Below are 22,919 nucleotides of genomic sequence, written 5' to 3'. Positions count from 1 at the left end.
CCTTCAGAACCTAAAATAATAGATTATCAAATAATGTGCTACAATCTGCATATAAGGTGGAATGAAATATATTCATAAAGATGATTACTGCTTTTGTCATTCAGTGACGTTCGTTCCCTGTGGTTTTTGAAATATAAATTATTTAAATTAATTGAGAGTAGCATGGTTTAAACATCAGATATCATCTAAATATTCACAGTCAAAAGCATTCATGTTGCTTAAAGTTTTTAATAAATGACATTATTTGCCATAAAGAGTCTACAAGAGGTAACAAAACTATTAACTTCAAATCTCTTTAGCTTAATATCATTCCTGCTTACTGCACAGAATACTAATAGACAACAAATCCTCACACTAAAAGCACTTGAATTTACAGAATAACTTACATCATAAGTCATGTAATCAACCCTTTTATTGTTTCACCTCTAACATTTTTTTGGATTTATCATCTAAATAGGTTTTAAGTAGTTTTTATAATTCTGTGCTTTGTTCATAGTTTTCTAAATGATAGTCAATCATTTCTGAATGAATTCAAGCATGGTTTATGGGTGAAAACACTCTGGCACATCAACAGATAATCATGCATGCACATTAAAAACAGACTAAATACAGCTCAACAATAAAACAAAACAAAAAAAAACAAACAGAAAATATAAAATCTCTAAGGGGATATATATTTTGATGTGCTGTGCTTTTAGTCACATTACCTATCCAGCCTGTGACTAAGATAGATTTGTCCTGTTCTGCTTCTAATAAATGACGAATGGAATAATCCTTTTCTAATCGGTTTGTGGAACTGACAACATCAATAGTATGCCTGCTCTCATCTCTGCATAAACAAGAGCTAAAGTTGTCCACTTTTTTCAGAACTGTTGTAAAATGGACTTACAACACTACATCGATATATGAACCGCAACCTTCAGAAGCTGTTGTGTTAAAAAAATTGCATGAGTCAAATTCATTAAGCATCCCTTGCCTACCACAGCCTGAATACAGAAATTTGAAGCTGTACCTTGAATATCAATCAGACTTGGAGTCTTTGTTTTGGTCTTATCACAAAATGGTTCCTGAAACAAAGAGCTGGTGTTCTACTAAGAGGGTGTTCTACGAAAACAGAACAGCTGCTTTTACTCTACGCAGCCATGGATAGAACCTACAAATGGCTAACATCTGGCTGTACTGCCAAACATTTGATTATCTTCTATATTACAAAAATGTTATCAATGGCATAATTGTGATTCAAGTTCTTTGTAATTATTGTAAAGCTCATGAATCCCTTCTTTCATGTCTAAGTTGACTGAAAAGATATTTTGTAACTGCTATATTGAAATTAATCTCTTCTAATTCTATTTTATTTCCACCACCAGGACAAGCCTCTGCAACATCTCTAACTATTTTTCTTTGGGAAAGACTTTTGGGCACCCCTTCACCTTTAAGTTTCCTTTGTGTAATTTTGGATAATGATTTTCATCCAAGATGCAAATTTAAACTGTACTAAAAGAAAGAAAGTATTAATTTAGGCCAAAGAATTTTCACAAAATGATGACTTTCTCTGCTGGGTTTTCTTTATCATGTCCTGTTATTATCTGCAAAACAGAAGCTTATTTTATTTTATTTTATTTTATTTTATTTTATTTTATTTTATTTATTTTATTTTTTCCCTCAGAATTATTAGCATAGTTGGACTAAATGGAGAAGGGAACTACAGACACAGTACATTTTCAAATTTGTAAACACTAGGAATGAGAAATAACTACCATAAAACTATGTATTCAATTCCTGCACAAATTTCAAGCAACAGAACGTGAAAATGTATTTGTCTTTACAGAGACCATTTGTCTTGCAATATGTGATTTTCCTTTCACCATTTCCAGCCAAAGCAACTAACCTCTGTTGCTGAGTATTTTTGTGGCTTATTTCCAGTTGCCCACTGGACTGACTGAATAGGAAAGGAAGGACTGTCCAGAGGTTAGAGTGTGTATGTAAATTACAGGCTTTCCTTCTGACTTTAGACTGAATGTTTAGGCTGAGATTCTGCTCCTACCTAACCCTAATTATTTCAAAGTCCTTGCACTTCTTGCTGTCTACCACTGGCTTATTTTAAGGGCATATCATTCATCTGAATTAAGTGACTTTTGGCTTTAACCTCACAGAATCTAATTTTAGTATCTGGAATTAACACCATTATTGAATCTTGAGGTTGTTGTGGGAAGAGAGATTATAGATGATGCTATGTTTGAATATTTGGAATGAGAAAATAATCTAATAGCAACTAGGAGACCATGGAAAATTTTAGTCTGGAATCTTCTAAAATTATGTACTATAAATTATGCTGAGAAGTTAAAAATAGCCTACAAAGTGCACATCTCCAATCATGTTAGGATTTACAGGTGTAAGGAAGACAAAGTCATGGTGTTTTAAACCCTATCTCACTACAAAAGCTTTTTTTCTCATGTATTGGCATAGTCAAAGGAAAAATGAAGGAACAAAAGGGAACACACAGGATAATGAAGGCAGAAAGGCTTAAGCCACAGCAGCATGAGGCTTTGCTGCTGTGTCCAGAAGATGGCAGATGGTCTTAAAACCAGGCTTCGAGCCTGGCTACAGTGGTCAGCACCAGGGACAGCATGTTGCCCTGAGATGGGGCTGCCCTACATTTCAGGAGGCATAGTTCTTCAGTAGCAGAGGGCCTGTCCCTTTGTATAACTTACAGGGGAAGATCTTTCCCCCATATTCATATCAAGGCTTTCTTCACCTTTACATCTTGTAGCAGGGATCAAAAAGGACAGCTGAAATTTTGATCAAAATCTTAATTAGGAAGTAAAGCCAAACTGATTTGCAGTTCTCTGCACTTTTTTTTTTCCCTTCTTCCTAAATAATAATCACTGAAATGGCATTTCCTGAAGATTCTGCCTGTGGCATTCAGGCGTCCTGACATTTGAAAAAGGACCTGTACTGAAGATACACTAAGGCAACACAGCATCTCCCCGGAACAGTATGGTCTGGTCATTTTATTATTTATCCTTCACTAGAAGCAGTGCAATAAAAATAGCCCTAATCTGAGGAAAAAAATTGATTGTTTATGAAGATTTGATTATCTTCTCTTTATCTATTTCTTCTTGTCAAGCACTTAATCTGCCCCAGCAATTCTGTTAAGCATGTCTTTTTAAAGCTTGGGTTCCACACCACAAAGCAGGCTAGGGGGAGGAACATGAGACACGCAGTCCAACAGGCCACGTTAGTTTTCAAGAACCCAAGCGTTATTATATCATGTATTTGAAAGAAAGATAAATAGACAATCTCAGTAATCTGGTGTCTGGGTAAATAAGTGTCACAGATACTAGAACCCAAGACCCCTTAGGGAAAAAAAAAAGTAGTTGAAAAAATGTCATTTCTTTCTAGAGCTCCTTAAAATCTTATTTTCCAACAGATGGACACACAGTACTATAAAGCAATACTTCAATCTACTGGAAATCACATGACCTTCATTTTAAAACTTATTTCACAAAGCGTACATCCTAATGATGTGAGGAAAGTGAGTGTAGCTCTATAAAACAGGTCCTCATTAAAATCAGAAAGGAAAAAAAGTCAGTTTTTTATTTAAGAAGTCTATCCCCACTTCATTAAATTCAGACTTAAGTAAAAAAAGATAGACAATAGTCTATTTGCATTTCTGCATTATCCTCATTTTCTAAAACAATAAAAGTGAATTTAATGACATCTGAAGATAAAAGATTTGGAACATTAAGATACTGGGATTCAAAAAATAAAAAATAAAATCACCGCTGCACAGTATAAAGATCTAGGGTAGCTTTTAAATTCTGTGCAAGTTCATCCTTATCAGCTATGCTAGATTTCAGAGTCTAGTGCTGTCATTTTAAAAAGGAATAAAGTACATTCTTTTTTCCTCATTATGAATCATCAATTTTCATTAAAAAGAAGGAAAGGAAAGGAAAGGAAAGGAAAGGAAAGGAAAGGAAAGGAAAGGAAAGGAAAGGAAAGGAAAGGAAAGGAAAGGAAAGGAAAGGAAAGGAAAGGAAAGGAAAGGAAAGGAAAGGAAAGGAAAGGAAAGGAAAGGAAAGGAAAGGAAAGGAAAGGAAAGGAAAGGAAAGGAAAGGAAAGGAAAGGAAAGGAAAGGAAAGGAAAGGAAAGGAAAGGAAAGGAAAGGAAAGGAAAGGAAAGGAAAGGAAAGGAAAGGAAAGGAAAGGAAAGGAAAGGAAAGGAAAGGAAAGGCAGCAGCAGGAGATGGGGGTGGGGCAGGAGTTGGAACCAGCAGAGAGCTTAGGGCATAGAAAGAAAGGGGGGCCATGGGGTGGGGAAGAGGATGCTTGAAACATCTCAAAGTATCTTTGATCTTTGCTGTGAATTGATCCTATGATTTTGAATCTCCTAAGAACATTAAAGTATCTTTTTTTATTCACTTCAATGGACTTGTATCAGACCCTTAAAGCCTTGTCAGCTAATTAATTCCCTACAATGCAGCTAGTGAAACTTTTGAGCGATATTACTATTTTTACCTTAATTTCTTTTTGTTTTCAGCTGAAATAAAAACAGATCACTGACTAGATTATTAAATCTCACATATACAAACAGGAAAACATATTTTAGTAGATTTTTTTTCCACCCCAAATTTCTATGGGTTGGTACACAGTACTTTCTGTAAAAGTTATGTTCCCTATAGAAAAGATTCAAAGTCAGGAAGCCAAAAATATGCACACAGCCTGATGGATCTTGTTTCTGAAAATTAGGTGAAATTTAGGCTGAAAAAAATTTATTTTCTTTCTTACCACGGGAATTATTATTAAGAGGTACATAGTATATATATATAGTATATATAACTATAAACTATATAAATATATAGTATATATTAAGTATATATACTAAATATATAGTATGTAGTATATAATATATAATACATAAACTATGCTAAATTATATGTTACTTATTTGTAAGGCAGTTAGAAGGCTTAATATAGACTTTTAGTGAAAATATAAATCTAAGCATCTCATTTCAAGTACTTAGATTTTGTTATTATAAAATAAAATGGAAAAAGTACATTTCCTGCTTCCTAGTGTTTTTAATATTTCTAACTGTTGCATGATCAGCTAACTTAATAAGTCTCTAGATAATACTCTATCTACATTTTTTTTACTTGGCTCTTTTGAGTCGAAGTATTTTAATACTTTTTTTTTTTTTTGACTAACATTTACATACCCTAATCCCCAAACTTTATTTGCTCATTGCCCAAAATTTAGTACTAGTTCTGTATGTCCTCCAATACAAATTAGTACTAGAATATGTTTTAGGACTCCAGAGAGGTAGGATACTGCATCAGCTCAGAAAAGAAAGATAAGCTTACTGGACACAACATTAATGAGAAGGGGAAAAGGGAAAACATATAGAAAGATTACTTGCAGAACCTCAAAGATTTAATGAGGAGGAACATGAGGTCATGGTTGAGATTACAATATTTTGTGATTAAGCAAGTATAAATTAATTCTTTCATTAGTGCATGCTAAGCATCACAGGTTACTCTGTGAGCACAAAACCAGAAAAACAAAAAACATAACAGGTAGAGTTTGCTCTGGTATGTAGACCGTGTATAAGATACAAGGTAGAAGAACCAAAGCTAAAGTACAATCACATATCATCAGAATATATGCAAAGCAAACGATATGTAACCAGTATGAACCAGAAGGTTGAAAATGGATTTTTGGGAGCACAATCTCACAAGATAAACAGTACCTAGGCAACCATGTAAGTAACACCACACAACATGAAGATTACCTAGGTAACAATATCAGATATATCAGTTGTGAGATTTAGTAAAACTGGGATTAACAGGAACAAATAGTTGGGAAATAATGACAGTATCTCTATAAGAAAAATTAACAAAACAGCTTTAACAAAAGTCAAAAGCAAGGCTAGTAACATTATATAAAAGCAGCAACATTTCATTAGCTTTGTGATCCTGAGTTGTGCCATGAGAGGAGCTTGTCTGGACAAACAGTTTGTCTGGACAAACACAACACACACATACAGAAGGAAAACATGCTAACTAAAAGAGTAGTGGAGAAGTACCACTTGCAACAACTATGGGCAAAACAATTGTATTGGCCAGCTGCTTCTCTAGCAGATTTTAAAGGACTAGTTTCAAAAAAGCACACTGGGAAAGGTTCCTCTGAAACAAAATAGCTCCATAGCATCTGGCTAGTTCAGCAGAATTCTTCCCTACTGGATTATGTAATAGATTTCTTAAGAACGGTATCAGTACAATTCATGTTAGGAAAAGTGATAAGTCAGTCTCAGTGGAAACCTGGTCTTGAAGAGAAGTAGCATAGGAATTGAACTAAAGTTTTGTGAATTTGAACCTAATGAACCAATTTCCTTGTTGCCTCCTATCATCTCTTTCTGAGTTCACACAAATTTTCACTTTTGTTTAAAGTGCTGGTTTGGACCTTATTTTAGAAAGAATGCCTCACTTCATCAGAGAAAGTAAAATGTATTCGAAACTTCTGGTTTCCAAAATTTTCTAACTGCAGTAGGGGCTTGCAGCACACTAGGATGTACATATGCATCCCACAGCTCAGCCAGAAATCATTCTGGGGAGTGCTAATCTCAATGGGAATAATTTTTATGTTTCTCCTTCTGTTAAAGCAAACAGCATTGATGTGTGATATTGCACTGAAAGTGAATGCACGTTCCATGCATTAAATACATCCATGAAATGCATGCATATTGAGTCTCATTTTCAGTATGACTTAAGACCAACAGACTTGCAAAGATATACAATGTTCCTAGGTGCTTAAGACAGTTTTCCATCATTTTGGTAGTTCTGAGCTTTTTTTCTATTTAATTTTATAAAAGAACAGAAAAGAAGCAAAACAGTATGATGCATTGAATAATGTTCCACAAGTGTATGTTCTTAGTCCATAATTTCATGTTCTCCTGGCAGATGAAATAAAGATTAGGTTTATTAAATTTGCAGACTAGTACTAGTACTTTGCCAGTACTTAGGAAGATATGCTCAGAGCTCATATTGATCTTGACAAACGGGAGATTTGATCTGGAAAAAAAGGATGCTATTCAAAAGGACAAGATAAGTTTGTTACATCTAGGAAGAATTTTAAGCTACATAAAATGAATATGGGCAACAGTTCTGCAAAAGAATTTATAGGCGCTGTTATGGATCCTTAACTGAGACTGTCATGATAATAGGTAAAGTCAGTTACAGTGTTACGATATAGCCTCAGTTGATCCTGTGAGAGATATGAAGTTTGTTTTCTTGTTTTCTACTGGAAAACACCCCAATTGATGCTCTATATCTGATTTTAGGCACTGCCAGATGGAGTATCCAGAAGAGAATAAAGAGAATGATACAAGATGTAGAAACAGGTCCTAAATGTGAAAAGAAATATTTCATAAGGAATAGCATAGATACTGAGAAACTATGGTAAGAGTTCACTATATAAAACTGTGTTTGGGAGCACAAAGAAGCAATCTTCAAAAGAAGCTGTTTGGTTGGAACAGGACAAGAAATAATAGCAATAAATTTCAGGAAGAAAGATTCAGGTAACACATTAGGAGAAAATTTTTAGTGGTAAGGACAGTCTAAAGATCTCTCAGTGGGACTATAAGTAAGGCTAAACCTCCATCAAATAATGGAGGTTATACTAGCAGCTTATAAAAAATATGATAGCACAGCTGACGATGAGTGAGGATTGGCAAACAGAGGAGATGAGATGAACTTTCTGTCCTTGTCTTTTTTACTGATATTTAATTGTGACTGAAAATGCACATGAAGTTAAAACATGCTTTTTAGTAGTGGGGACTGTGGTGGGAGAAGGGAAGAAAACCACCAAAGTATGATTTGTGCATGAGCCTTGCTAGTGTATCAACATGCACTGTATGTACATCTGTAAATGGACATCATCGTTATTACTTAGAATTTATCCTAGGACTTTTGGAGTAAAGTCTCAAAAGACACACAAAAATCAGGGTCACTTTTGAATTACTTGTTTTAATTTCAGAAACCTGGCTAGAATGATTCACGAGCATCTTATGATTCTGAATATTTTTGTAGCATTGCCATAACAACCTGATGTGATATAACAGATGCAGGGGATATAAAAGTCACAGAGATCTGACGAAAAAGATGTTGAGACTTTTTAAGGAGAAGAAAAGATAGTGAAAATAAAATATAAGATGCATACTTGCAGCACCTAGATGTTGCTAGATAGAAGGAAAACAAGAATTTTCCATGTAAAAATGGCATTCTTACTGCTACTAAATGCTATTGTTAAAATAAAATATTATATCAGAAAAGGATCTAAAAAGGTTTTTTTTGGGGGGGTGGATCTAATTCACTACAGAATTTCAAAGGGAGTACATGTTTTAGAAGTCATGATGAATACTGCAATTGATGCTCTACCACACCATGTACACTGGAATACGAGAAACAGATTTGGGAGCACACTGCTCTACAGATCAGCATTGACAGCTAGTGATCCAGAAGCTTCCACAGGGGGAAAGAAAAAGAAAAGGTTTACAGTGTGGGGTGAGAGACTTATCCCATCACTTTGGTGCCACACTACACAAGGGAAGGACCCAAACTGGTACAGAAGCCAACTAAAAGTGTTATTTTGAAAATGACAGCCCTGAACTCCTGAACTGTTACTGGTGTATGGTTAACAAGCTTGGTACAGGCAAATCCATGACAGTTTTCTAAGTAAATAGAGACAAGATATGCACCGGTAATGCCGCAGGCATCCAAAAGAATTGGCGTAGATTGCAAATGCTCTTTATGTGTCTGTGGTTTCCTTCACCACTCCCAATTTATCTAATGAAGAGGGGAGTCTTCGACCAGTCTGCTCACGTTAAATTGATTCTGTTGGCAATATAGACTCAGAGTCAATGGAAACATAAGATACTGTAATTTGTTCCCTTCCATACTAAGCATGGCAATTTTAATGAGTAGTTGATTCATAAAACTGTTTTTTCAGTCTGTTCTGATAACCCAATACTATAGGACATCTTGCAATATCATGCTAGAGACTGTTTAAGGTCTAGTTACAGTTACTGGTAATACTTGGTATGGGAACATATCTTATCTTTATGGTATATATTGTGCCTGATTGATAGTATATGGGTGCATATTTATAGTATATGGGGGGACCTAAATGTTATTCTAAACCAAACCAACCAAATTCCCCCTTGTCCCTCCCCCCGCCAAAACCAAAACAATATGTGAGAAACAAAAAACAAAAAACCAACCCAAAACCCACAATCCCCCCAAAACACAAAACATCCCCCAAAAAACCCAAACCACACAAATAAATATAAGCATGACTTACAGAGGTGGTTTGGAAATATGACTTCATTTCCACTTATACCTTTTATACCTTTAAAATGATTTATTCCCTATTCCTTCCCCGCCCCCCCCCTCCCCCCCAAGGAAATGGGAATACAACCATGCCAATTAAGAGAACCAAATAACGCAAAGCAGAGAGACACTTTAAAACTTACATATATATGCAAAATGAAACAAAACTACAAATGATGCTGTCTGACACACTTCCTTTACCACTAACAGAACTGGGAAATTTTGCAGAACTTGACAGTTTCTGTGAAAAAGGGCCAAGTACTGTAATTTTTGTGACTTTTGAAACTGTTAAAGTTTATGCATGGAAAGCCTTCAATAGTTCATGAATAAAATAAACCTTACTTTTGTATGTGTTTCATTAAACTATAATTCATGAATGATGTGGTATTACAAATTGTTGCTTGGCATTAATAGAAAAAAATCAAGCCCTTCAGTTTTTCACAGTAAGTCCTGATGTGATGAAGAATGCATCGTCCAAGTTGCAAAAGCATTATTGCTAAACACTTAGCCTTTGAGTTGGACATTAAAACCTTTCCAGTCTCTTCAATCAGTTGCTCACTGCCAGGAATGCATTCTCATCAGTGATAAATTCACTGGCTATCTGTCAAGAAATCTGTCCCACTTTGTCTTAAAGCAATAACAGAGGCTGGCATTCTCTAACCCGGAACTTCAATACCAGCATTTCCATTTCTGTAGGAGAAACTGTCTATAAAATATCCAGTTAAAAAGCAATAACAGTAATATCAACTTTTATGCAGATTTTAAGGGTTTTTTTTTCGTTATGAACAATCAGATTTCATTACTTCTTCTATTTTGTAATAATTTTATTACAAAAGATTTTTAGCCATGGATAACAAATCACAGCAGTAATTTAAATCAGCAACTCCTCCCTTATTTCCAGTTATTTCGAACTCCTCCTGTCTTCAGGGCTTTGATTCCCCTAAGATTACAAGGACTAAATCTTGATATTATTCCTTCATTGGAACTTCAGTTGTACAATCTTCTATTTTGCTTAGTTGAACTCCTAATTAGAAAACCAATTAAATAAAAGATTGTGGTAAATTTATTCTATACTCTTGGACACTTAAATCTTTGCATTTGCATTTCATACAGGAATTTATTCATTTTCCAGAGCACTGAGTCCTGTGACTGTGAGAAAGGACAGGAAAAGAAACATTTCATACTTGCATATCTTCACCTATTTATGGAAGCTATTATGTGGCAGTTGCAAGAGTCTTGCATGTCATTTTTTCTCATAACCTTGTTTTAGGGTCAGTAAATCTTCACTGCCTTTTTAAAGGGTAGTCATTGGATGCTTATTGATTTCAGTAACGCATACTCATTATATACAATATCTTGAAGGGAAATAAAAACTGTAAATAAGACAAATGCATTGCATCTCTTGAAACCTTGCTTTCCCTGCCTGAGCACACAATCACCTTGTTTTTTCCTATTTCTAACAATACTCCTATTAATCAAAAAGAATAAAGCAAGTGGCATAAGAAGTTAAGAAGTGAATATGACATTAGCATATAATTGCACTTGTTCTTTGAAAAGATATCTCAGGGGGTAAACACAGAATAGATGATTGAACTGTGCTGCCTTTTTCACTTTACTAAAAGCTCACTCAAAAGACAAATAGTTTGAAATATTTGAATCTAATAAGCACACATATATTTACCTATCTCTACCTTTAGCAATATTTAAAAGATAACTCTGGAAATATCTGTTTTTAATTAAAAGTCTATAATTGTATATTGAGTGAGAAGAAATGAGAGCATATTCTGAAGATTCAGATAAAATGGATTTAAACCATCTGGTTGTGTCCTTTACTTCTTCCAAAGCCTGAAGAATGACATGCAGTGAAATGAGATAAGCTAGTATGTTAGTAAAGGAAATTTTGAAGATTTTCATAGTGCTCAATTGTTGTTGGTAGTCAAGGTCAAAATTGGAAGATAACTGTATTTGAACTGTAGTTGAAGAATTTGAGACATCAAAGTTCTATTGATTAAGTCTAACACTACTTTGTCTTGAATTCATTCATAATGCTGTTGGAATAAAGAAAAAAACAGCTTATTATTCTGTGCTTGTATAATAAATGGCACAATGAGATTTTTATCAATGAAAAGATATTGCAGAAAAAAATAGTTCTTTTTTATTTTTAGTCAGTTTCTGGTAGTCTGAATAATCTTTTCAATGGTTAAGATATTTTAATACACTATACAGACGGCAAATTCATCCTGATAGCAGAGTAACTGCTCTAGGAAAATAAATAGCTCTCCTAATCTAGAGAAATGAAATAAGTGAGACTTAAGAGTTTCACAGTTGTTAATGTAAGACTTTATCTGACAGAGATCTTCCTGGGTGTAGTTTCACTATCTGGAAATTACCAACAGAATGTGGCATGAAGAATAGAAAAGGTTTATTCCTTGGTGAACTTCTTAGTCACTACAAGAAGATTTTGAGGTTTCTGAAAAACCCTCTTCTATATTGCAATTATAATATTCATACACAGATAAAGAGGCTTACAAGATACACCTACATTTCAAACAAGAACTATCGTTAAGTGTAAACAATATGTTTTTTTTTTTTTACAACAGTGAAATTATATAATTACAAAACATTTGAGCATCAGAGCTGTGAACTTCTGACCTGGAAACTGCAGAAATGATAAGAGGTGGTAAAAGTGGAGAACAATTGAGTTAGAATTTTTTTTTTTTCAATGTCACTGTGGCAACTAGAAAAAATGTGAGGTATAAGTATTTTGGGCATTAACATGTACTTAGAATTTAAATAGATTTTGTTCCTGTAAAATATGTTTTGTGATATATTTTGCAGTTTCAGAAAAGGTTTTGTGAATAAATATGAAAATGATATATATATTTGTTAAAAAGTAATAATAAAAGTGTTACTAAATCATCAGATTTATTTATTTTGACATTTTATTTCACTTGCTGAGATTTTAAAACATTTAGGTAAATTAACAAATACTTTCTCCTATATAAAATTGTATCAGAAAGAAACTCAATAGCTTGGTTTAACCAGTAATCATCATCATGAATTTACAACAGGGTCACTGTGCAGCTGTAAATCTCAGTGCTATCAAAGGGCAACTCTTCTGGATGCCTTAAAACTGGGGTACTAAAATCCAAAGAGATGAGGAGAGACAAAATATATATATATATATATTTTAATATATTTATATATTTATATATATATAAAAATATATATATTTATATATCTTCATGTGTCACGGGTCTATTGTGAAAAATTTAGCTTTGTTTCAGGTTATTTCAGAAACCTGGAGTAAATACTTTATTATTGTTATTATTATTAAAAACTATCAATATGATTGCTCAACTTTGGATTTATTTTATTTTTAATTTTACTAGCAGTACATTATTGCTAATGTAGTAATGTTTGCAGTAAACAGCAATGCAAAAAACAGACAATTTTATATATGTGCTGAAATTTAACTGAGTCTGCCAAAGCACTATGGATGACAACTGCTATTGTATTCAGGTGTAGAATTTAATTCTGAACAGTAATATTGATGCCAGTCCACTAATAACTACCTGAAGTCAGCAATTAAAAGCATCTTTGAAAGGAAAGATGGTTGCTGGTTTCAGATGACCATTACAAATAGTCTTTCCTCATCCTTCACTCTCCTCAAAATTGTAAAATATGGAAAACTAATTTTGACCATCTACTCAACCCATTTTAGGACTTCCTGACTTATTCTTGCTTGGTTCTAAGGATTAATATTAGGTTTATGAGGATTAAAATTAGGTTTATCTCCTAAACTTCTACAGGAATGTCCCTACTTTTAAACTTCACTATTTATAAATTGTTGTCCCAGCATTTTTTCTTCCCTTTAATTTTCCATCCATATTTATTTTGGAAGCAGATTATACAGTAAGATGTGAGACTGAGCACACTTCAGAATATTAATGCAGAACATCACCTTTTAATGTCTAAATTATTGTTTTCTAAGTTTTTTTTTTCTACCTTGTTTTGAATTCAGATGGCCTCTAGGTAGCCATTTTATGTAAGGTAGAAGCACAAAAAATACTGCTGAATTCAATTCCAATTTCTATAACCCATCATTTTCTTTGATTTCCATAAAATAAGTACAGTTTATTTTCAAATATACCTTTTGACTGTGACCTGATCAGAGCAATTATTTCTGCTGCTAAACCTTCTATTCCCACCTAATTCTGAAGGGTTTTTTGGTTTTTTTTTTTTTTTTTTTTTTTTTTTGTAGCTGGGTACTTAATTTCAATTATAAAGCAGCTTTCGCTTATGTCGGAAGACTAAGACAATACAGGTAGGGGGACAGGACCTTCCATTGCCTAGACAGCACAAAACACACTTCTGAGCCCTTTCCAATGAGAAGAGTGCTAGTTACAGCAAGGAAATGAAAAGTATGGTAACGATCTAGTTTGGCCCTCACAGTTGTCCTTCAGTTGCTTCTTGTAATGACAGATGAACTTTAAAACTGGTCCTGCCTCTGAATTAATCACACAGCAGATAGGTAAAACTGACTTTCCTTTTCAGTGATGTATTGGGTTTATGTAACAAGGTTTTGGTAGCAGAGGGGCTACAGGGGTGGCCTCTGTCCGAAGAGTGCAGTAGCTGTCCCATTTTAGATGAGTCAGTGCCTGTTGGCTCTAAAAGGGAATTGCTGCTGGTGGAACTTGGTTACCTACTAGTATTAAATAAACAAATGATCAGTGGTTTAGAAATAATTACTGCAGTGTCAAAATATGTTCAAGTGGTAGGACTGCATGATGATGAAAGCATTCCTGTCTGCTAGAAACTTATCTGGGAGACTATGGAGTTCCCTCAAGAGACAACCCCTCTTCTTTCCTAGATGGCTCCATCTATTCTCTGCTATGCCTTAGGGTTGCACTGAATTAAATGCCAACATATTATGCATGAGTTTGCTCAAGGAATTTTTCTGCTGTTCATCAGTAACAGTTAATTGACCAAGAAATTTCAGATCCATGTCAAAAATGCTCAAATTAAAAGTATTTTACCAAAGACATTTTACATTATGAAATATTATTTCTAGGATGGTTCTTTCTTTTGATTTATAAGGTTAATTCAATTTTAATGTGGAATAATCCTATTTGCTTTAAAAAAATAATCTGAGTTTATAATTTTTTTTCAACATCATCATGAAAAAGACTCTGTATATAAGGAATTTCATATCTGAGAGATATTTTTGGTAACAATCTATTTTTATTAGGCACAATATTATCATGTTATCACATAAACCAATGGGAGTCTTTTGCTTTGGCAGAAGGAGGATGTGATGAATCCCACTGAGTTTACACAACCTTTCAGGATCACTCAGAGGAAGCAAGAAGTGTCTTAATGATCTGCCTACTATTTTTATGCTTTTGGAGGGCATTATATCGTTTAACTTTTTCTCTTACTCACTTCAGAGCAGACAGATACATGCATGCAGCTGCATTTTTCTGTTATCACCTTTCCTGATAAACAAGACAAACACTTTGCTCTTCCTGGCCTTCTGCCTTCCAAACCCAACCACATTAAGTGGCATTGGAATAGGCTGCCCAGGGAAGTGGTTGAGTCACCATCCCTGGAGGTCTTTAAAAGACGTTTAGATTTAGAGCTTAGTGATATGGTTTAGTGGAGGACTTGTTAGTGTTAGGTCAGAGGTTGGACTCAGTGACCTTGGAGGTCTCTTCCAACCTAGATGATTCTGTGATTCTGTGAATTACCATTTTAGTAGGCCTGCACAGAGCTGTATGGGCAGGGATGCTCCATACAGCAGCTCAGCTGCAGGAGTGAAAGGCCACACGACAGTGCCTTCAGCCATCTTGTCTACTTCTGAATTCCATCTAAGAGAAACACCAGCAAATCCAGAGCACTTCTTATATATTACAGCTTTAGAAATATGGGAAAGATTTCTGTTTTGATTTAATTTAACAAAAGTTTATTGGATTAACCCACAACACTATGTGCAGAACATTCTCTTTTCTAACATATCACAGCAGGAATCTTACAGTCTCCTATATCCTACATATATTTATATATATTATATACTATATTTTTTATATATATAAAGGGAAAAAAAGTTGGGAATCATCTCTAGCTGCAAGTGTACACAGCCAAGAGCAGACAAATGTACACATCCAAGAACAGATATTTTTATATTCAGAACTGCCTGTAGTCATGAAATTTTTCAATACGTTACAATGCTACTATAACTGCATTAATGAATTACTGGTCTTTGTGACCCTGTCACTGCATCTCCTTCAGGTTCATTAATGCTGACCCTGTCTCAGTGTAATGTAGTTACACAGCTTTGGCACCAGCCTTTCACTATATCTTCTGCAGAACTGGCTGCATAGTATCAGTCCCAGTCTCGTCAGTATTAAATAGATCAAAGCAAAGTACCTTTAACAGGTAGATCAAAGTGAAATAGCAGAGCAGATTCTGGACAAGTACACCAGTGCTTTCACTAAAGGTTCAGGAGATTGCCAGGCAGATGTAGGCAACTATATTTACACGGCAATTCAGTTTTCATAATGAGGCCATCACAGCAACACACAACATAGGGCAGTCCAGCTGGCTGCAATATTCCTACATCTGTGATTAGAAAAGTACACAGACTCCTCTTGGTCTCTGGACTCTCATCCTCTTACAGACTTTTAGGAGTCGCATGGCATCAGCTAGAGGATTGAACATTGTCTCCAACATAATTATTTTGATTTCATGTTTTTTCAAATGAAAGTTTCTTTACTCCTCTCTGGTCTCAGTTAATAGATACAACACTCTAAGCTGAATTCTCTTTTTTGTATACAAATATATGAAAACTTTTAGACACTATTTCCAAATTTGTTTTCAGAGAGTAACATAAATCAACAATATTGTTCTTTTATGTTTTTCAAAAGTGGAATTTTACTACCATTAGCTGTGTGTGAACAGTGAGAAAAGACTTAAATAATGAGGCAGCTAGCAAATTCCTGTACCGTACATTCATGTATGTGGCCGACAAGTTCACTTCCTCCTCTTTAAAGTCCTGCCTCCGACAAAATCTCTATGAATCACAGTTAGGAACCATTATGCTACAAGTGATACCTGTCATTTCTTCCAAGGGTCTCAGAAGAGCTCTGAGCATTTCTATGAGCTCTGGACTTGCCCTCAACCAAGAATGAATAAGATGAATATGAATTAAATGGAGCCTTTTCTCAAATTGCACTATGTATACTGTATCTGATGAACAAAACAGCAGACCTATCAGCTGGACATTTCACCAATATGCTTTTTTTGTTAAAGCCTCATAAATTAATTTTTATAGTAAAATAATTTGTTAGAGATACTTTTATCAATATTTTAAAGAGGTAAAATGACTCTACATTACCCCTATCTAGCAGTATCCCTCTTTTTCTTTCATCTTAATTTTTAACACTATTATAACAGAATATGTAACCCTTCATCCCGAAGTGTCTGACTGAATAGATTTTTGAACAGCAATCTAGATTTTACCTAGAACTTCTAGAGTGCTACCAGAAGAGTGTGCACTGCTGTCCCCATATATGGATATACTGAATTTTCACTGCTTCTACAACAGCAGATTTCCAGTCCCAGAAATCCCAAGAAGCTCAGGCTGATTACAGTTTGTTTGCTGTGCTTGACACCACAGGATAAATGGAAAGCCTTCTTGGAAGGATACCCATTCCCCCTGGCATAACATTCATTTAATGATGTTCACAATTATCTTTACAGCAAAGATACTGGCTTATTATGAGCTATCATTTAGCCTGTGGTGCCATGTCTCTCTCAAGAAATTGCCAAAATTGATACAGACTGCAATGAAAGCAAGCTGTGTAAATTAGCTGTGTAGGGAGTTGCATAAAAGTCACAGTGCATGTTAGGAATTAAGATGGGGACACTCAGTCTTCTGTATAGTAAATATCAGTATGCAGTCACACGGTAAAAGTGGAGTATAAGGTTTTCACATAGATGTGTCCATGGCAACTGACAGATTGTTTTCACTTGTCTTCAAAGATGTTTCCAGCATGAAGGACTCCATTAAACCTTGTAGATAAAAATTAACCTCAGAAAGAAGACAATCTATGTTAAAACTACATTCTGTTTTCAGAGGGGAGTGGGACTTAATTGTTTCATAAACCAACTCCTAATCACTTTTTATGACAGGAAAAAAGGAGAGGAAGTTTTTCATATACACAACATATAAAAACCTAAGGATTTAAGGTGATTGTAAAATTACATTGAATTAAAATTGTAACATTCTGGACCCATTTTCCACTGAGTGAGTTGTTACAAAAGGTTAAACGTAATTCATGAACTTCAAGAGTCAAACTAATTAACAATTACACATTGGAACAGTTGACTGGAACATATAAGCAAAAATGCAATACAGAGCGCAGATGTGTGACTTAGATCCTGACTGGTGTTTCCCTGACACAACTGTAATGTTATAAATCCCTTGAAACTGGACTTCCCAAGCAGCTATAAGACATGCTGTGAGAATGCCAAGGAAGTAGCACTCTCTGGAAAACCTATGATCATTAGATTACGAGGGAATTACACAGTTAAGGATAGTATGAAGAATGAACCACACTGATCCCTTCATTAAGACGGCCGCTGCAAAGATCTGTGCTGGGGATTGCAATATTACAGGAAACTAGATATCCGTTTCCAAAGCAGTACATCTATTAGAAATCCCTACCACACTACATGCCTTTTCATGCATTAAGTCTTACAGTAACCTTAATTTTTGCCCTAGTGTTGCAACTTTTCAGGGCTCTTGCGACTATTTGTGGTTATAGAACAAGCTCTCTTCTCTTCCAGTTCAACAGTGCTTTAACTGAAAATCAAGCAACATATTTTCCACGAGAGCTAGATATTATTTTTATTTTTACTGTGCATATCTTTCATTATTTGTTTTAATATTACTAGATTTCCAATAACATTTTTTGATGCCATTTTTTACCTTTTGTCTAAGATTTATGACGCCCGAAGCAGATTTTATTGTTGATCAATCTGTCTCTCCATTCCCTGGGGGCTCATTGCATATTCCTGATTTTCTCCTCTTGAGTAGACATCCACCCAGTGGCTTTGAGACCATTTCCTTCAAGAAAAGGAAAAGTTTGTAAAGATGACTCTGAAGAATTACAGACTTTTATTTAATAGCAGAAAAAGAAAAAGGAAAAAAAAAAGGAACAACAAAAAAAACCCTCATCCCCACTAAAAAGCTGGAGGTCTTCAATACTACTGAATTCACTGACAATTTTACTTTTTAAATCTTGTCCTTTTGAGATAATAATAAAAACAACTTAGTAACCTATTTATTTTACATTTATATTATATTTAAATTGAATTAAATTAGGGTCACTAATCCAGAAATATTTCCTATGAACAGTTCTTCTCAGTAAGTTCTCTCTTATCTTTCTGGCTGCAAAATCCTATAGCCTGCTCTTGATTCAATAAGATGTCTGTCATATGCCATAGCCAGAAATTCATAGGTGTACCAAATACTAGTAGTATTTTGTCTCTAAGCTATAAAGAGAAACATGAAATGTACCTCAATGAAATCGTTGTGTTCAAAATCATCATTTGTTTTGACTAATATTAAATCTATACCCAAAATCTGGCCCTGGGGTTTAATAATATCATAAAAGACAGCATATGGCCTATCTCAGTTTTCAGGCTCAATTTGCACCTTAGTGCATTTAGTAGCAAGTGAAATGGTAGAATGAATGGTCATTAATATTTATTTTTTTGGGTTAATCTAGCTCATCTATATTTAAATAGATGAGCTAGATAAAACACATTCTAATATTGTGGTCTGGTGTGTACCAGTTTTGATTTCTGAGACACATACTGGAGACAAAACACTCAACAATAATTGGTAGTAGACTGTCTCCAAAGAAAGAACATCAAATCTCCCATTTAAATCAATGATACTATTCACTATGTTTAAGCTCATAAAACACTTTTTTTCATTTGAAATTTACCAAGCTGAATACAAAATTGCACCTGAAACCCTAGTGTCTACTTAAAGAAATTTCTTAAGACAACATTTTCCATGTGATAGAATTGTTTATCCAAGGCTTTCATATAAATCATTTAAAATATTAAAACTATAATATAATTTCATCTAGTTCTCACTACTTTCATGATGATAAATTTGCACATATATATGTTTGTGTGTGGGATATTATGCTTGATATCATGCCTTAAGGAAAAAAAAGACAAAATGTGCACTGCACTTGTCCAGTGTCAGGTCATATATGATAGTCTGAAAGAGTCTGAAAGTAAGAGCAAGTCCAAGAAAGAAAGAAGCAATAGAAAAGAGAAAATAGCTTCACAGAACAAAAAAAAAAAAAAAAAAAAAAAAAAAAAAAGACCTAAAGGAAATACACAAACACACCAGAGTCTGGGAAAACAATAAAAAAATTTAGACCTGAAGACCTGTGGCAAAATGAACAGTTATCTGTTCATATGGACAGGAGAATAATGAAGACATACATCTTTTTAGTAACTATTATTTAACCACCACTTCACCCTCTGCAAATCAGTATAAAACAGCCTGTTGCATAGTTTGTCTCCTCTGCCTTGTTTAGGAATTAATTTGCATTTTTATACTTATTGCTTTTTATTGGATTGTCAATATTATAGATTTCTGCTCTGCATACACAAGCAGGTTCTACTAAGCCTATTTTCATTTAACTGCATGAACACTAAGAATTTGTAAATTTAACTTTTTCTTAATTGAACTCCAAACAGCAAATCATCATTAGTTAGACACCCTGCAGGAACAGAGATTAGAGATACAAAACCAAACCAAAAATCTCTCTTTTTTTTTTCTCTTCAGTTCCTACTATGCAATATTTACAAAACTATATCAGAACACTTTGAGTATTTGTTAAAGCAGCAAGAGCATGTTAACAACTAATGTAAGAGTAAATACTTTAGGCAGGTTCCTTGTTCTCTTCCCCAAGGAAAAAATTGCTTTTCAGGAAGCACCAGAAACACCCAAATTATGTTGCTTGGATCACTAATGAGAGCTGACCTTGAGTTCCCCCTTCCTTGAATTCGCATAGACCATCAGCACTGTCATTTCGCTTGAAGATGGCAACAGACTTATAGTTTGAGCCATTCATCTCAAGTCTGCTCAGTCTCAAGGTACATTTAAAACTAACCGCTGCCAAAGCATACTGCTATATCACTGATGTTTGGCCCATCTGTGATTAGAAACAAATTCAGAGTGCAAGTGGATTTCAAATTTATTTCTCCATTAACTTTGCTTGGAATGGTACAAAGGGACATATTTGACTTTTCAGCACCAGAGATGACAAATATGATTGATAATGAAAAGCTTTCAGTGTGATATTGATTAAATAAGAAACAGGAATCATAATTTACATGGCTCAGGCTGTTGCAGATGACTCCTAGTTTCATCTAGAGTATCAGTGTCTCATTCACTAGACATGTCTGGCCGTGGACTGCTGTTTTATACATTAGAGTGCCGAGCATGACATGTCCTGGCCCACAGTTAGTTTATGGGGACTAAAAATAAAATAAATATTAATGAATTGATATAGCAATATTGATCACCAATATTCACACTGCATAATCGAGTCACACCCCAAAGCCTTCTCAGCATATACTAAAGAATAGAGTTGATTTGTTTTTAATTGTCTTTTGATTTCACAGAGGTATAGATCACATTTTCAAAGGTTCACTAGCAACTGTGATGCTTAAGAAAGAACTTACTCATTTTTCAATTTATTTATTTTTAGAAAACTCTTACTCTTAAATAGCTAACTGTATCTAGGTATCAGTAACTTCAGTTTTAAGGCAAACGACATATTATGAGTCATTATGAGTCATAATACGACATTGACAACATTATAATCAATCACATTCACTAAAGTGAAGGATTTTGTTTTTAAATAATACTTGTGTATTTGTGTGTGTGAGCAACAAACAGGGAGAGGGAGAGGTGGAGACAGACAGACAGACTGAGACAAATGCCTATAGTGAGAAGGCAGGAAACTCAGAAATATCTCTTGGGATTTTCCTGTGAATATTATAGTTGTGAAATGGTAGATTACCAAGTCTGCCCCCAAATCAGTCACAAAATTCCATTGAGATAAAAACCCATGAAATATCAGTCTCCACTGGCGACAGGCACAGGTAAACTTCAGAGCAGATTTTTCTGTCCACTTTTCTGACTCAAGAAAAATCCTGGTATGTAACTCAATGCTTATTTAAGAACATGAAGACCATGCATGTCCTAGTGGATAAGCTTTTCATCGGGAGATATTTTGCTATTATCCTTTAAGAATTGAGCTGATTGTGGGGAGTTAGCACAGTTTTCTCCTACTTTTGTTTTCCCTGAATCACATCTCCTGCATTCTACAGCTGAGAAGTTTAATCTGTTTAGTTGCTGCTGTATTCAGTGCTAGTAACTGTAACCTCAGTTTTTACTATGGCTTCCTTTGCTTTATTGCTTCAGCTGACTTGTATTCTGCATTTCTGAATTATATTCTGCATCGTATTCTGCATTTGCAGTTTCCTCCATTCCAATATTTTGTCAGCTTCAGTTCCTCTTACCATTTGCTTACTTAAAACCTTACTTAAGCTAAGCACTTTACATTTCTATTCCCATTATCTATTTTGACTGCAGGCCTGTGACTAGGGTTATTATCAAAAACTTATCATTTTAAGGCGTGCTGGGCTATGCAGGGGAACAAGCAGTTTCTAGCTGGGGAGACCAGTTATTAAGTGACACCCTGTTCAACTGATTTTACTTGTACTTAAGCGGAAATAATCAAATCAGTAAGCCATTTCTCATCTATTCATTCTATATATATGTATAGAGATTAGCAAAAAATGTATCTTGTTTTCAGGCTTTATGGAGGATGTATTTCTTTTAAATAAAACTTCTGAAGTTTTGGGCATTTGTCATTTTTTTCCATGGAGAACTACAGAAATATTATAACAAATATGGATGCGTTAATAAGATTTATTTTTAATTTCACCTATCAACTAAACAAAAACATTGAGCAGCTCATTTAGAACTAAATCAAAAGTTATTTTCAAATTTTTATGTATTTGAAAAATAAGAAAAACTTCAACATATGTATTATTTCCATGGTATGCTGAACGTCATTTTTCATTCACATCAGATTTACTTGGTAAGGAGGTGATTTTGTTGTCTAATAAATCTCTGGAATGTTAATTACATTTAAAAATATTTTTGCATAGTGTTTTCATAATGAAGAAATGATCATTCACCAAGGAGCTACTTACATATGCATTTTCAAGTGTTTTCTCATAAATTATACCATAAATTCTGATTAAAACATTTATAAATCCATCTACTAATGGCAAGGACCCTGCACTCTTTGACATTACACACACTTGCAAAATTCTCCTCAGAAAAAATCAGTGCAGAATTATACACAAGAAACAAAGTTTCAGTGAAAAAGTTGTTAAGTTAGAAAAAGAAGAAAACTCAGGTTTGAAT

General features: G+C 34.4%; 1 protein-coding gene across 3 annotated transcripts in view; it reads right to left on the bottom strand.

Moving 5' to 3' along the window:
* The window catches only part of LOC310881173 (uncharacterized protein), a 79,645-nt gene that overhangs the window by 409 nt on the left and 56,317 nt on the right, over nucleotides 1–22,919 (bottom strand). For 2 of the 3 annotated variants that reach the window (XR_014572173.1, XM_083798094.1), the window contains one exon: nucleotides 17,165–18,512. Coding sequence is in view for 2 of the 3 variants with exons in the window: in XM_083798094.1 (XP_083654220.1) it covers nucleotides 18,410–18,512 (103 nt within the window). In the remaining variant the exon portion in view is untranslated. Of the gene's footprint in view, nucleotides 1–17,164; nucleotides 18,513–22,919 lie in introns of those variants that run through there. The other variant, XM_083798095.1, reaches the window with a different exon arrangement.

This window comes from Anser anser (genome assembly GCF_964211835.1).
Source record: "Anser anser genome assembly, chromosome: 14".
NCBI classification, from domain to species: Eukaryota; Metazoa; Chordata; class Aves; order Anseriformes; family Anatidae; genus Anser; species Anser anser.
Note: the sequence above shows the minus strand (reverse complement) of the source record. Positions and strands in the feature narration are given on the sequence as shown.